The 15,557-nt window shown below is 36.3% G+C and overlaps 1 protein-coding gene across 1 annotated transcript; it reads left to right on the plus strand.

The window, feature by feature from the left end:
* The first annotated feature begins 6,495 nt into the window (after positions 1-6,495).
* Positions 6,496-13,069, plus strand: iscua (iron-sulfur cluster assembly enzyme a). The gene is made up of 5 exons (XM_028458368.1): positions 6,496-6,655; positions 6,806-6,919; positions 8,741-8,851; positions 10,436-10,514; positions 12,831-13,069. The coding sequence occupies exons 1-5, from the start codon at positions 6,554-6,556 to the stop codon at positions 12,920-12,922; spliced, it is 498 nt and encodes a 165-aa protein (XP_028314169.1). The 5' UTR covers positions 6,496-6,553; the 3' UTR covers positions 12,923-13,069.
* Positions 13,070-15,557: the final 2,488 nt, after the last annotated feature.

The raw sequence follows: 15,557 nt of genomic DNA on the forward strand, positions 1-15,557 counted from the left end.
TGAGTAGGATATATCAGTACTCTTTACACCTCTGCTGCTGTGGGACCAAGACTTTTTAGTTTATGTTGTAATCAAGATCATTTTCATCATCATTATTACATAAATATATAAACCCCCATAGCTTTAAGGCTTTCATTTGTAAGTTTTACACTTTCTCTCTCACGTACCCCCTGTAGTGCCATCCCATACCCCCATTTGAGTAAAACTGGCGTAAACAATAGAGGACATACAGCCTAAGTTCCTAAAGTGGGGTACGGGTATGTCCAGGGGTATGCAAATTGTCATAGGGTTTACATGAATAAAAATTGGTGACACGTAGCAAAGTACCAATACTTCGTTACTTTTAAGTCATTTTTATGGGATCTGTCCTTTACTTAAGTATTTGTATTGTATATTATATATAAGTTTTGAAAATGTTAAAATCAAAGCTGCTCTAAGTTTAACTGAGCATTTGCCTTCTAATAAAAACTAAATTTTATTTACAAGTTTTATCTATAATGGGTGCTAAATTACCTAGCTGTTCATAAAGGTTAATATATTTAATTCATTTCCATGTAACAGTTTACTACAAGTTCTTAAAAATGTTAAACTCAAAGCTGTTCTGGGTTTTATTGAGGATTTACACTGGGTTTTGGTTCTTGACACATTTTATTTATGAGTGCTAAATTATCTAAGTGTTCAAATTTAACAGATTTAACTTGTTTCCACGAACGAGTATTATACAAGTTATAAAAAAAAAAGATATGCAGGAACATTTGTTTTTACTTTTTTACTCAAGTACATTTAGGAGCATGCACTTTCTTAACTTTTACTCAAGTAAGGGGGCAACTTCAATACTTTAACTTTCACCAGAGTTATTTTGATTCAAGTATCTAGACTTTTACTTGAGTATTGAAGACTGGTACTTTTGCCACCTCTGTTGTTTTAACTTTATATCCTGACGTCACATCCTTCTGACAGTGGAGGGGGGTCTCAGAGTGGAGGTGGCTGACAGTGGAGGTCTGCAGCTGGACTGTCTTCACACAAGACACAAGAGAAACTGATGGTCTGTGATTTAGACCATTGTAATGGCAAAAACTAATCACTTGGTGGTAGTAGAAACACTTACACAGAATTGTCATTATTTGATCCTAGAGCCACATTATGAACATTAAGGTCTGCATTTTAAAAAATCACCAATCAATCAATAAAGGACAGAACAAAGGTTTTGTGTGCTACGGTTTTGTCTATTTTGAGTTATTTCATGATGTAATTTTGTATATTTTAAGTAATTTTGTTGTCATTTTATGTTTCTGGAGTCTATTGTGTGTTTATGTTATTTGTATATATTTGAATATCAATGTCATTTTGTGAGTGTGTTTGTTGTTTTTTAGTGTATTTTAAGTAATTTTGTGTATTTATGTTGTTGTTTTTGTGATTTTGTATATTTTTCTGTCATGTATATTTTTGTTGATTTTCTGGTATTGGATCAATTTGTGTACTTTTATACCATCTGTACTGGGCATCTGGGGTTTTGCTTAAAAGACATTCAGATTTTTACATTTTCTTGTGAGGTTAGGATGCAAAATAAAATTAAAAAAACTATTGAATCTTGATCCATCATGTAGTCTGAGAGACTGAATAGGCACTCTTTCCTCCCTCGCATCTGACTATAAGGTTCTTTGATAGAACAGAATGGCAAACTCTCTAAAGTTGGAGGCATCCCTTTATTTTCATCATTGTGGAGGAAATTAGGTTTTTTAAATAATCTTCCTCTGGTGTGAGGGGACAGGAAACTGCAAGTTTAGAAAGTTCCTCATCCTTATAGCCCATCCCGTGTGATTCCACGGCGCTTCCCTATACACATCAGCTGACCCTTAAATGCCACTGAAGAGTGTGACTGCTCCAACTTCCAGGTTATTTGCTTCTTGGATGTGTTTTGGGCTTGGAAAATGTCCTTTCCAGAAGGTTTTCAAAGCTGCTTAAAAATACTTCCTAGATCTCTACTAGATAATTGGTTTACTGATATTTACAAAAAAAATTAAATGTAGGTCTGTTTTTGTGCAATCTGTGAAAAAACTAATATTGTACATTATTAAATAAAGAGCAAACCTTTTTTATGTAACACAGATGAGGCTTTAATATTCAAAGGTAAAACTATTCACGCACAATGTTTACAGTTACTTACAGTAAACAATTACACAAAATAAAACTGTAAATACAAATTGCCCAACTCTAAAACATCTGCCAAAATATGTTAACTTACTGAAAGCATGCACTAACTTACAAAACTCTAATTACACTTCAAATATTACCTATACCTAAACCTACGTAGCTAAAAACAATAGAAAACAATGAACAACTATTAAGAACATATTTACTAAACACATCACATTTCAAAGTTTTTTTCTTGTGTGTGGATTTTTGTGGACCTTCAGGTCAGACTTTTGTTTAAAACATTTGAATGGTTTCTCTTTTGAGTGTACTCTCACATGTGACTGCAGGTTAGTCTTTTGACTAAAACATTTACTACAAACATCACATTTAAATGGTTTCTCTTCAGTGTGGATTCTCATGTGTGACTTAAGGTTGGACTGATTGTTAAAACATTTACTACAAACATCACATTTAAATGGTTTCTCTTCAGTGTGGATTCTCTTGTGTGACTTAAGGTTGGACTGACTAATCTGTGTTTTGGAAGCTTTACGTCCCATTTCAGGATTTTGACTTGAGTCAGACAACTTTCTCTTTTTCCTGGTGGAGTCAAAGTCAGCTTCAGCTTCAGACTCTGACAGAGGTTTCTGCCAACAGTCTTCATCATCATCTTCAGTCCAATATGAGTCTGTTTCCGTTCCATCAGGACCTTGTACTAAACTGCTTGGATCTGGGTTCTGGGCTGCTTCTGGTCCTTTGCTGTTAATTCCCACACTTTGTCTTGTCATTAATTCATTTAAACTGCAGGTTGAAGGTTCCTCCTCCATGTTAATTTCTGTTGGTTGTCTCCAGTGTAGCTGGGAGGCCTGAGGCTTCTCCTCTTCATCTTCACATTTAACAGGACAAGCAGCACTGGTTGTCTCCTGCTGCACACAAAGCTGCTTTTCCTCCTGACCTTCACTGAGCATCTCTGGTTCCTCCTTTATGTGGAGACGCTCTGGAAGCAGCTGCTCAACGTTCTTCCTCTCACTGAAAACACCATCAGTGACTGACGGCTGCTGGAGCTGTAATCTGTGCAGCTGAACTTTGGGCATGAAGGCAGCCAGCACAAGTTTTTCTGTTTGATCTGTATTTGGAACAGATTGAGAACCTAATTTTCTACTGGTGTTGTGATGGAGACTCTTGTCAGGAAGTACCAGTTTCAGATCAGCATCCACTGGAACTTCTTGCACTCCGTGTTCAGTCTTGATGGCTTGTAACGGAGTCTCTGCTTGTTCTGTAGCTCTGCATATTTCTATTGCTCTGTAGAACGTTAGACGTCTTTCCTGTAACAGATTCTTTTTTAGGTGAGAATCTGTGATGCTTAACACAAGCTTATCTCTGAGCATGTCATTCTCACTTATTCCAAACTCACAGTCTTTGCTTTTCTGTCGCAGCTCGGTTATGAATGTGTTTACTGATGTCCCTGCTGTCATCTGATGGGACCAATATTGAACTCGTTCAAAGACGACATTTTTCTGTGGACTGTAGTAATCTTTAAAGGCTTGAAGAACATCCTCCATTGTCAGCTCATCTCCTTCAGCTCTAACCGTCAGTGTGTTGTACACTTCCAGTGCATCCTCGCCAATGGTGTGGAGTAAAATCTTAATCTTTTCTTTTTCATCATTCTCCCCTGAGGCCGCTATATACCTCCAAAAGCTTTGTTCCCAGCTGTGCCAGTTGTCAGTAGGGTTACTGGTGAGAGACAGTGGTGATGGTGCTTTGAACTGCTCCATTTATAAATAATATATAAATGATGATAATGGTTTGGATGGGTGACCACTATACAGTTCAGAATTCCCCCAATGATCAGCCTCGCACAGCAGGTCCCTTAGACCTAAAAAAACAACAAAAAACATTTAGATTACAAATAATTATGTTTATTGTTCGTGTTAACAACTCCAGACAACAAATGGCACAAAACACAAGAGAAAATGTTAAATCATTGTTCTAGTCACTGTGAAGTTGGATTAGGAAAATTAAAATAAGCATATATTGTTTAACTTCACTTTTGAAAAAACTGAATAAAAAATTTGTATTTTTTGTTAATTGTTCAAATTTTGTACATCTGTAAATTTCGTACATTTTATCATATGCTATATTCCAAACTGAAACGTGAACCTTTGCTTAATAAGCCTTTTCACAGTCGGAAGTGCACATGTGCGACCTGGGGGGTTCATAGGTCGAGAGGGATAAAAACGTCTACAAGCTCGTTCACTGTGTTGATTTTTCCAACCTAACAGCGTTTGTAATTTTATTTCAGCGATCTTTAGTGTTTTGATAGTGTTTATATTATTAATATTACACATATTGGGACTCGAGGAGTTGACCAGGGTTTTCCGCTGATGCCACTTTCGGCTGATCCGAGCACTTTTAAAAACCAATAGGAGCAGCTCAGCGGCCGTATTGGAATGGAAGTGAGGGTAGTTCCCTCGCTTCCATCAACACAAGGACAAATCTCCACACGATACCAAGACATTATCTGCATACAAACACCAACAGACTCTTCATATTCTCATACAGCCTAGGTTCCCAAAGTGGGGTACGTCCAGGGGTATGCAAATTGTATTAGGGTTTAAATGAATAAAAAATTGTTCAGCTCAAACTGAAAAGTCCAAAATAATCAAAAAGTCAGCAGAAAAATTCCCGGGAATTAAGAGTTTAGGGTGGCAAGATGTAAAGGAATTATTACATGGAGGAGTGATGAGTGTCCAGTCTCAGTCTGTGACTGAGGAGCGCTCATTGTGAGCGTAGTTAAAACATAATTAGCAAAGAACTGGAGTAGCAAAAAGTAAACTGAACACAGACATGGACTACATGTGGGGAAACACAAGACCTGTGGAGGAGGAGGAGGAGAAGAAAAAGAAAAAGAAGAATAATGAACTGAGAGTGTGTGTGTGTGTGTGTGTGTGTGTGTGTGTGTGTGTGTGTGTGTGTGTGTGTGTAGGCTTATATCTTTGACATAAACAATATGTAATGACGATAGAAACATGCTACTAGGCAAGTTGCTAGGCTTATTATGGAACAAAAAACAGCCATTATCCATAATCCATCCACTTTTTTGACTGTATCTACCTTTTTATCCTGTAGCGTTTTAGCTCCTCTGCGTCTCAGAAACCGTTTTGTGCTCTCTCACTTTCCAGTGCGGCTTTGAAGCACTATTATAGTGTGGCCTGACTCCGTCTGTAGGCTGGATATTAATAATATTCGCTACAAACATTTTCACTCTCGGTCTGGTTCTGTTTTTCGCATTAGGTCAAAGGTCAAGAGGTATAAAGTCGCCATGGCTGACGGTGTAGGATGCGAGTCTGACAGAGATTTTTTTTTTTTTACCGTTGAAGTGTTGATTCCATAAAATATTGTTTGCGCAAACATGGCATCAGTCTCCAAGGCAGAAAGACCAAGTTAGCTGCTAAAGCTAATGCTGCTGAAGCTTATGCTGCACACGAGCTAAAATTCCTTTGCCTGATGTTTCACCTGTGACCCTGGTTATAGTCACATTTTGTAAACACAAATTGGCTGATGAGTGCTGTTTCACTTAATCAGAAAAACATTTATTAAACACCGAGGGGTTTCATAAAGTTTAATATAAGTATACTATAGACGGCATAGCGGTGTATTTAAAAAAACAAAACAAAACAAAAAAAAATTATATACACGCAGAAAAAAGGAGCAAGACTACACAAAGAAAATGTGCAAATGAAATGACCTGTCCATCTTGTGCACTTCCTTCAAATTTGTAAATTTAAATAATATATAGCTTAATAAAAAATAATCACACGAACCTGGATAATATACCTCATAAATGTACCTTTTCAAAGTGACAACTCATACTATAATACCTGCCTGGTCCACATCCCTGGTGTCATATCATGGCTAGATTATATACATGTACAGTACATGTCTGTGATATGGATCAATTGTTAGTCATAAACACATCAAGATTAGACCAAGTCAAGAAATAGGCGATACAGTATATTCTGTTCTTCTCTGTGTATTTTCACCATCTCACAGTACCACTACCAATAATATATCATTTATCATACATTTTATTCACACATTCAGCTAACCATAGATTATGCCAGGCACTTTTTTTCATTACAAATAAAAGCAAATACTCATTGAAACTTTTTCGTTGAAAGACTGTTTTTAAAGTGAGTGACTGCAGTCTAAGTGTTAGATACATTAGGCCTTTATCGTACAAAAAGTCCGCTGAAAATCTCAGTGCATAGCACAAACAGCGTCGTGTTGACGTTTATATTCCTCAACACCTATGAACCCCCGCCGGTCGCGCATGCGCACTTCCAGAGCGTAAAAAGGCTTAAGACTCGTTCACTCTCGGCCTCACTCGGTCATTTCCGCCGACATCCTGTGTGGAAACATGGCGACGTCGTCCTTACGAAAGTCTGCGTCCTTGATGTTGTTTTTTAACAGAAGTTTATCCAGACCGGACCGGACTGCGGTCTGCTTGTATCACAAAAAGGTAGGAAAAACGTTTCGCTGTTGGACAAAACACACATAGATATGGTGTTTGTGTGTCTTAAAGCTGTCGCGGTTCAACGAAGGCTCTGTCGCAGTAACATACATGTATACAGCACCGACACTGTTTAGTCTGTGGTTTTTGTCTGCACAGGTGGTGGACCACTATGAAAACCCCAGAAATATGGGCTCTCTGAACAAAAACTCCAGAGATGTGGGGACAGGGTTGGTGGGAGCCCCAGCCTGTGGTGACGTCATGAAGCTTCAGGTAAGACAGCAGGGTTGGGGTCGGTTACATTTTTCAGTTTCAATTACGATTACAGAGACCGACATTTTCCCCAGTTACTGTAATTACAATTATTATTTTTTTGCAATTACATTCCCAATTACTAAAGTTAAATTACTTTGCCTGACATTAATAACCTAATAACAGTTTCATTTTATTTCATTTCATTTTATTAAGATCTCCATTAGCTTCTGAAATTTCAGTCACTATTCTTCCTGGGGTCTCATCAAATTATTCACGTGCATTTTATCCATTTTTATTTACATACATACCAGCGTTGGGGTCAATTACATATTTTAGTTACAGTTACATTTTCAATTATCCATGTTCAATTGCAATTCAACTATGATAACAGTTACATTTGTAATTTTTTATCCTAAGAAAGTCAATTATAATTCTGTTTCTCAATTACAAATTTACAATTAATCACAATTACTGAGCCTGAAACAAATAACCTAATAAAAGTTAACCTTCCTCTTGCATTAGCTTTCTGTTCTGTTAGCATCTCTAATGATAATGGGTCTTAAGTCAGCTGTAAAATACAGTATAAACAAATGTCTACCATCTAATTTGTTTCTCATCTCTTGGTTACCTTGTTAGGCTTCCTAATAAATGAAAATATTGGTTTTAAAATGTATAGTGTGGGTGTAAGAGCATCATTTTTTGTGTCACTGTACCCCTTGATTTATTTATTCATTTTAGTGGTAAAATGTGGGAAAGCTTGATATGAAACACATTTTAATAATACCATGGTTTCCCATTTTTGCGGTAAATTGTAGTTGACAATTTCTATAAACCTTTCATGGCAATTACAAAGTCAATTATCTAAACTCAATTGCAATTTAATTACGATGACAACAGCAACATATTTTTTCAATTCAAAGTACATTTATAATTATGCCATAATTGTAATTAATTATCAATTTTGCAATTATAAGTGACACACACACGGAAGCCCAATGTGTAAAACAACATAGCACATTGTATCCACAGGGCTAATTGTTTTTGTTGCAGTCCCAGATATGTGTGCATATGTATTTGAACATTCATATTGAAATCATGCAAAATATATAATAACAATAACAAAAGTGAGGAGCTCCATCTCCTCACTAATCATTGATGCAGTTTTAAAAGTCCTTTTTCATTGTTTCCAATGAAACAATGTGAAACCAGTGTTTATTGGGTGAAAAGGAACAACTTTAATTTCTTTTGAAAACTTTGTTTGTTGTTCTCAAAGAATACTGTTCTTTGCATTTGATTGGTTCTACACATGCAGGTAGCACAGCCCTCATGTTACTATTTTGCCTAGTAGTTACATAATAGTGAGAGTCTGAAAAAAACACATAATTCATAGTTAACCTTCCTCTTGTTTTAGCTCTCTGTTAGCATCTGTCATGATAACTAGTCCTAAATCAGCTGTAAAATACACTGAATAAAGATAGGAAAGAAATTCAATGATTGTTATTTGTTTTTAAAGTGTTTTAATATTTTTTAAATGGAAAAATGTGGGGAAGCTTGATATGAAATGCATTTTAATAACTGTTAACGACATGTGTAGAACTGTACATAGAACTGTAACATCGTTCCCCAGTTTTGTGTTAAATTCTAATTATAGAATGTTCATGGCAATTACAATTTAAACAGTCAATTATATAGAATTTAATTATGGTTATGACAGTAACAGATTTTTAAGATTACAATTATAATTATCAATTTTACAATTATAGTTGACCCCAACCCTGTAAGAAGGGTCAACAAACATCTGCTTCCTTGTTTGGACATCTGTGTCTTTCTGGTTTTCAGATCCAGGTAGACGAGAACGGGAAAATAGTGGATGCAAAGTTCAAAACATTTGGCTGTGGTTCAGCTATTGCTTCAAGTTCTCTGGCAACGGAGTGGGTGAAGGGGAAAACGGTGAGTGGTAGGGATGTAACGATGTCTAAATCTCATGGTATGATCACCATAGTAACCTCACAGTACGATAATTATTGCAATATCAGGGTTCTTACCAGGAACTTTTCACAGCATAGAGTGATCGCCAGCCTTACTTAAAAGTTGAAAGTTATTTTTTGAATTGGTCATGATGAGTGTAGTTAGTTACTCATCCTTAGTGTACATCCTCCACTAATAAATACTTACCCACACTGTATAGACAATAAATAACATTTTATTCAAAAGACTGATTCCAAGACGCGCTTTTCAAATTTAAATGAGGTGTTATGTGAGACCTGCAGTAATATTGGAGCACACATACACACCCGGATGACTCGCACGCGCACCTGCATGCACGCAGAGGATGCACACACGCACACAGTAGAGCTTTAATCGGGCGGGAATAAAAACCCAGCTCGAGAGAACAGAATGAAGCCGATGTCTCTTTAAGCCTGAACACGTTTCAACTCGACGGTATTCACATCCGTGCGCGTGCACGTACAATGATCTGTTGCGAGATATAAACATGATGAGCAGTTTCATGTGTGCTACGTCTGGTCAAAGCACTGTTTATATTGGACAGTGCACACAGGCAGCATTGGGGGCAGCTAAGTGGCTGCAGGGGTCCTAAGGTGAAGACGGTAACATCCAAGCAAATCGCCTGTATTAAATAGACGGTGCAGTTGATGTATGTGTTTCTGGATTATTCCGATTAAAAAGTTAAAGATTAAAGAGTTAAAACAACCCGCACAAATTTGGAAGTCCCTTTTGTGTGCAGCAATTATGACGTCACTAACCTTCATCGCCTTCGGATTATTACGTCACCTAGTGGAAGTGTGTCTGATTGTCAAAACAACGTGATGGCCTTTCCCCTAACTCCATTAGGAAGTCTCCTTAACACCTTTCCTTAACCCTGTGACGTCATCCACCAATTTTTTTATCTGGCCCCCATAGTAAATGCACAAAATGACTCCAAAAATACACAAACATTTTTTTTACAAAATCCTGCAAATTTACTGAAATTGTTTTACTAAATTAAATAACAATTGTTCATAATATCATGGAAATTTAAGTTGGATATTGTTTGTCTTTTATACCTTATATCAATTCTATGATAAAAGTTTGATGTACTGGTAAATTATACCTGGAAGTGCAAACTAGGGCACAATGATATTAAATTGCTCTTTTTCCCACCCAACATCTGTGGCCCACTTAAGGTCAAACTGGTCTGTATTTGGCCCCTGAACTAAAATGAGTTTGACACCCCTGATCTGAATGCAGACATAAATGTTGATAATGTGGCCCTTATATTAATCAGATTATCGGGGCCCCGCTGTGATAAAAGTTGCCCATTTCTGTATTGGACCACCAACCACAACATTTAAAGGATTTCACTCCAGCTTCAATGTTTGCTAGTAAATTATTAATCTTTTGTGTATTCAATGTTTTTAATCGTGTGAATTTTCTTTGTTGACGAGCATTTCTTAATTCACATTTAAAGACCCTTCTTTACATGTTTACACATTAAAGGTTTGAAAGTGTTTTGAATTCTTATGCACTTTGCAGGTTGATGATGCACTCAAGATTAAAAACACAGACATTGCCAAGGAGCTCTGCCTTCCTCCAGTCAAGCTTCATTGCTCCAGTAAGTACGACACACTTTATCTATTATTTGATCTATTTTATTTTATATTTGATCTATTTTATATTATTCTATCTAAGCCCCCCACAAAGCAGGAGTTAAAACAGCCATTTTCAGGATGGAAGCACAGACACTACTACTACTACTACACTTACTGGCCACTTTATTAGTACTTCAGTACTTAAGTAAAAGTATAGATGCTTGAATAAAAAATGACTCTGGTAAAAGTAAAATTATGGAAGTTGCTCCCTTACTTGAGTAAAAGTAAAAAAGTACGTGCTGCTGAATGTACTTAAGTAAAACAAAAACAAATTTTTTATTCATATAAACCCTGTGACAATTTGCATACCCCTGGATGTCCTCGTACCCCACTTTGGAAACTTTGGAGTTTGCTGGTGTTTGTATGCAGATTTGTACTTTGTTACTTGTCACCTCTGGTTGGACCCCCTTTTGTTTTCAGCTCTACTTCAATTATTTGTCATTTATTATATTCAGCAGAGATTTTAATCCATATTGACATGATGCGTAACTCTCGTTCCGCCACATGCAAATACTGTATGTAAATATTTTATGTATATTATTATATTGTATATATGCATACATATATTAGGGCTGAACAATATATGGTGATTCAAGATATCTTGATTTGTCTATTTTGGCGATATAGAAAATGACAATATCGCCTGTATCGAGATATATCAATTTTTTTTTTACTTGTTTTTATTTACACAATCACACAGTACAAATTACAATCATGTAAATATTTAGTGCAGTCAAACAGTGTCCTTTACAATTTTTATATATTTCTGAGATGGTTTTTTTTAGCTATTTTTGTATTATAATATTGTTTTTAGCAGTCGCTGCGTTCGTTACTTCTCAGAACAGCATGAAAAGCTCAGTTAGATGAGTGCGTTCTAACCCAGACTTTCCTTCAAACAAGTCACACTACAGAACTCACTCACACGTGCTGTCCTTTATAGAAGAAAAAGACTAAAGTGCCACAAATTGTGCAGCTGTTTGTTAATAAATTATCAATCAATCAATTATCAATTATTAATCATTATTTTTATGCACTTTAGTTCCACGTTATTTTGTTCCCAGTCCACATCTAATGCAGTCTAACACTTTAATGCTCTTTCAATTTCTGCTACTTTTTAAGCTTTTAATTATTTCTTTCTTTGTGATGACCCTATACCTCCATTACCCACCAGGGGGCGCGCCACACACTTTGAGAAGCACAGCAGTAATGGGCAGTCTCTTTTACATCAAAATATGCCATCATGTTTTGCATGATTTCGGGAAGTTCAAAAGCCATTAATGCTCTGTTTTTCAACCTTGGGGGTAGCCTGAAATGTCTAGTAATTGATCAAAAAAATGAAAAGTATTCTATACTTTCACTTTCTCAAATATAATTCAGTAAAAAAATTCTGAGGTGGTGCATCTTGTGACATTGTCCACTAATCCTGGCTACTGTGTATTTGTAACTCAGTAAAACAAACATGATCAGAAAAAATGGGGTCACGACCCGATAAAATTCAGGAACCACTGCATTAATGACATCTGATTACGAAAAAGTTGATAAACAAAAACATATAAGAAAAAGGGTAAACTGACACCAAGGTTGGGGGTCAATTACAGTTTTCAGTTACAATTACGTTACGGTTACTGACATTTTTCCCAATTACAGTTTTATTTTTTTTTAATCCTCAAAGTTATTTACAATTATGTTTTCAAACACTAAAGTTCAATTAAAATTCATCACAATTACTGAGCCTGAAATGAATAACTTAATAAAAGTGAACTTTCTTCTTGTGTTAGCTTTCTGTTAGCATCTCTTATGATAACGGGTCCTAAACTAGCTGTAATCTAATCATCTAATTTCTTTCCTATCTATTGGTTACCTTGTTAGGCTTCCTAATCAATAAAAATATAGGCTTTAACATTTTTTTAAATGGTAAAATGTGGGAAAGCCTGATATGAAACACATTTTAATAATTAACTACATATGTGTAGAACTGTACATAGATCTGTCACATGGTTCCCCAGTTTTGTGTTAAGTTATAATTGACAATTTTAATAGAATTTTCATGACAATTCAAGTCAATTATCTAAACTCAAATACAATTTAATTGCGATTACAACCACGACAGATTTTTAAAATTATGATTGTAATTAAGTATCAATTACACGAATATAATTATAATTGACCCCAACCCTGACTGACTCTGAGATGGAATAGTGGAGATTTTTGAAGCAGAAAATCTGTGCTTTAATTCTGATAGTAATTTTAAAATCCTTCCCTCTGCTTTGTTTTCTCAGTGCTTGCAGAGGATGCCATTAAAGCAGCGCTGTCAGACTACAGAATAAAGCAACAGGACAAGAAGGAGGAGCTAGCCAAAGCCAGAAGCTAATCACTCTGTCACCTCAGTGACAAGCTCAGCAGCTTTTACTGCTTTACAGCTTCTTCTGATGAGCTTGATTCTCCATCAGGTCTCAGATTGCCTGTTACCACCTCAGGCTCTTTATTTCCTCCTGTGTGAAGTAAATCAGTGAATTTTTTCAGTAAGTGTTGTTTTTCCCGCTGTGTGATGCAAAATGTTGAAATAATGCGGGTCGTTTGAGCTCTGGGTGTTAAATGCTGCTGCGTACACAGAAAATAAAGGATATCTACTTATAAAAGGTGTGTGTGTGTGTGTGTGTGTGTGTGTGTGTGTGTGTGTGTGTGTGTGTGTGTGTGTGTGTGTGTGTGTGTGTGTGTGTGTGTGTGTGTGTGTGTGTGTGTGTGTGTGTGTGTGTGTGTGTGTGTGTGTGTGTGTGTGTGTGTCAAATATCTCCCAGACGTGGCGCGAGTTCAACCTGAAACTCAGTCAACGGGTTCCAAATACCCCAAGTGTGTGTATCTGTTATTTTGGAGTAATTTGGTAATTTCAAAATGTTTATTTCAATGTTATTTCACTTCTGGAATCGCTCTGAAATGAAACCTATTCAGCTTTTGACCTCAGGGAGTGAGGGAGCGCTAGCGCACCATCTATATCTATCGCCACTTCCGGTTCCGGGTTCATGACGTCACCGTGTCTCAGTTTGTTTGGGTTAAAAAAAAAAGGTCAATATTAAAAATGTTTTTGTACCACTAAAAGTCATTTAAGTTATTTCATTGTTATTTAATATTATTCCCGTGATTCCAAACTTACTTTAATTCTCGGATCACAGACTTCACTTCCTCCTTCATCTCCATGAGTGTATTTATAATAAAAATACACTAAATGAGTAAAATAAAACAAAAAACTAAACAATATTTATACAAAAAGTACACAAAATGACAACAGAAATGCTTAAAAATATAAAAAAAGGCTAAAAACACACAAAATTACTCCAAAAAACATACATTACAGAAAAATACACCAAACAACAACAAACATATGAAAATGACTCAAAATACACAAAATAGCAAATAACAGAAATGCACAAAACTACACCAAAAAAGATACAAAAATACACAAAAAGATTCCAGAATCACACTGCAATGGCAATAAAAACAATAATTATACAAAAAATGCACAAAAACACAACAGAAAGATACAAAAATATGCATATTGACTCCAAAAACATACATTACAGAAAAATACATCAAACAAAAAAAATATATAAATGAGGAGCAAAAACAATAATTATACAAAAAATGCACAAAAACACAACAAAAAGATACAAAAATACTCAATTATACCCCTTATGCTCCCACATTAATGCATACCTCCGAAGGGCACTGTACTAGTTCTACTAAAGCAGACACAAGGAGTGTGTTTTTGTAAACAATTTAACAGCTTTAATTTAAAAAAAAAATCACGTTTGAATACAAAACCAGAACAGAAAACTGTATGAGGTGGCTCACATTTATTGAAATAAACCATGTTGAATGTGTTTGGTAACACTTTACTTGAAGTATTATACATAAAGCATGACATTACGCTGTCGTTATTATGACATGACACCTGTCATAAGCATGACGGTCATCATCTGCCTCGACTGGTTGGGCTTAGTTGACAGAAGGACGATCAGAACAGGATGGAGGGATAGACCATCAGAGTGTTCCAGACGAGTTGAGCCATGAACCATTGACCAGCAACTGCCATCATCAGCATCAAGATACCTGAAACAGAAAAGAGAGAGAAGGGCGGGGAGAAGGCACAGACTGCTGAAAAAGCATAATACACTATGAAACACTCGTTCCTAGTGGTTCGGTTAATATTAATATTAAACATCATGCGGCCATTCTGCATGCTCAAAGACTACCACTACAGACGAGGTTTCGTCTTGTACTGAGCGCACGTAGTGATCTCACGATCACTTGAATGTAAAGATCTCTCGCAATGGTCTGAGGTGTTGACCATTTACATGTAATGGTCTGTGATTGTGACCAAAACAACGAGACCATGTCCATTTTAGGTTATTGCTATTATACGATATACGTACGCTTTAGCAAATAAGTAGGTTTTGAGTTTATTTTTAAAGATTGGAGAGAGTAGCAGCTTCTTGTACTAAGACTGAGAGCTGGTTCCAAAGGCGAGCAGCCTGGTAGCCAAACGCTCTGCCTCTTGTTCGACTTCTAGACACTTTAGGAACTTCCAGTAGACCAGCAAACTGAGAGTGTTCTGCCCAGACGATAGGGCACTAACAGGTCTTTAAGATATGCAGGAGCTTGATCATGTAGAGCTTTGTATGCTAACAGGAGGATTTTAAACTCTATTCTAGATTTTACAGGAAGCCAATGAAGGAAAGCCAATACTGGAGAAATATGCTCTATCCTGTTAGAACCTGTTAGTATTCTTGCTGCAGCATTCTGAATTAACAGGAGACCTTTTAGTTACTTACTAGGACATCCTGACAGTAGGGAGTTATAATAATCTAATCTAGATATAACAAATGCATGGATTAGTTTTTCAGCATCACCCTGGGTCAAGATATTCCTGATTTTAGAGAGATTACGGAGGTGGAAAAAGGCTGTCCATTTGTTTAATATAAGAGTTAAAAGATAAGTCAGTATCAAAG

Source organism: Gouania willdenowi, chromosome 9 (assembly GCF_900634775.1).
Source record: "Gouania willdenowi chromosome 9, fGouWil2.1, whole genome shotgun sequence".
In the NCBI taxonomy this organism is placed as follows: domain Eukaryota; kingdom Metazoa; phylum Chordata; class Actinopteri; order Blenniiformes; family Gobiesocidae; genus Gouania; species Gouania willdenowi.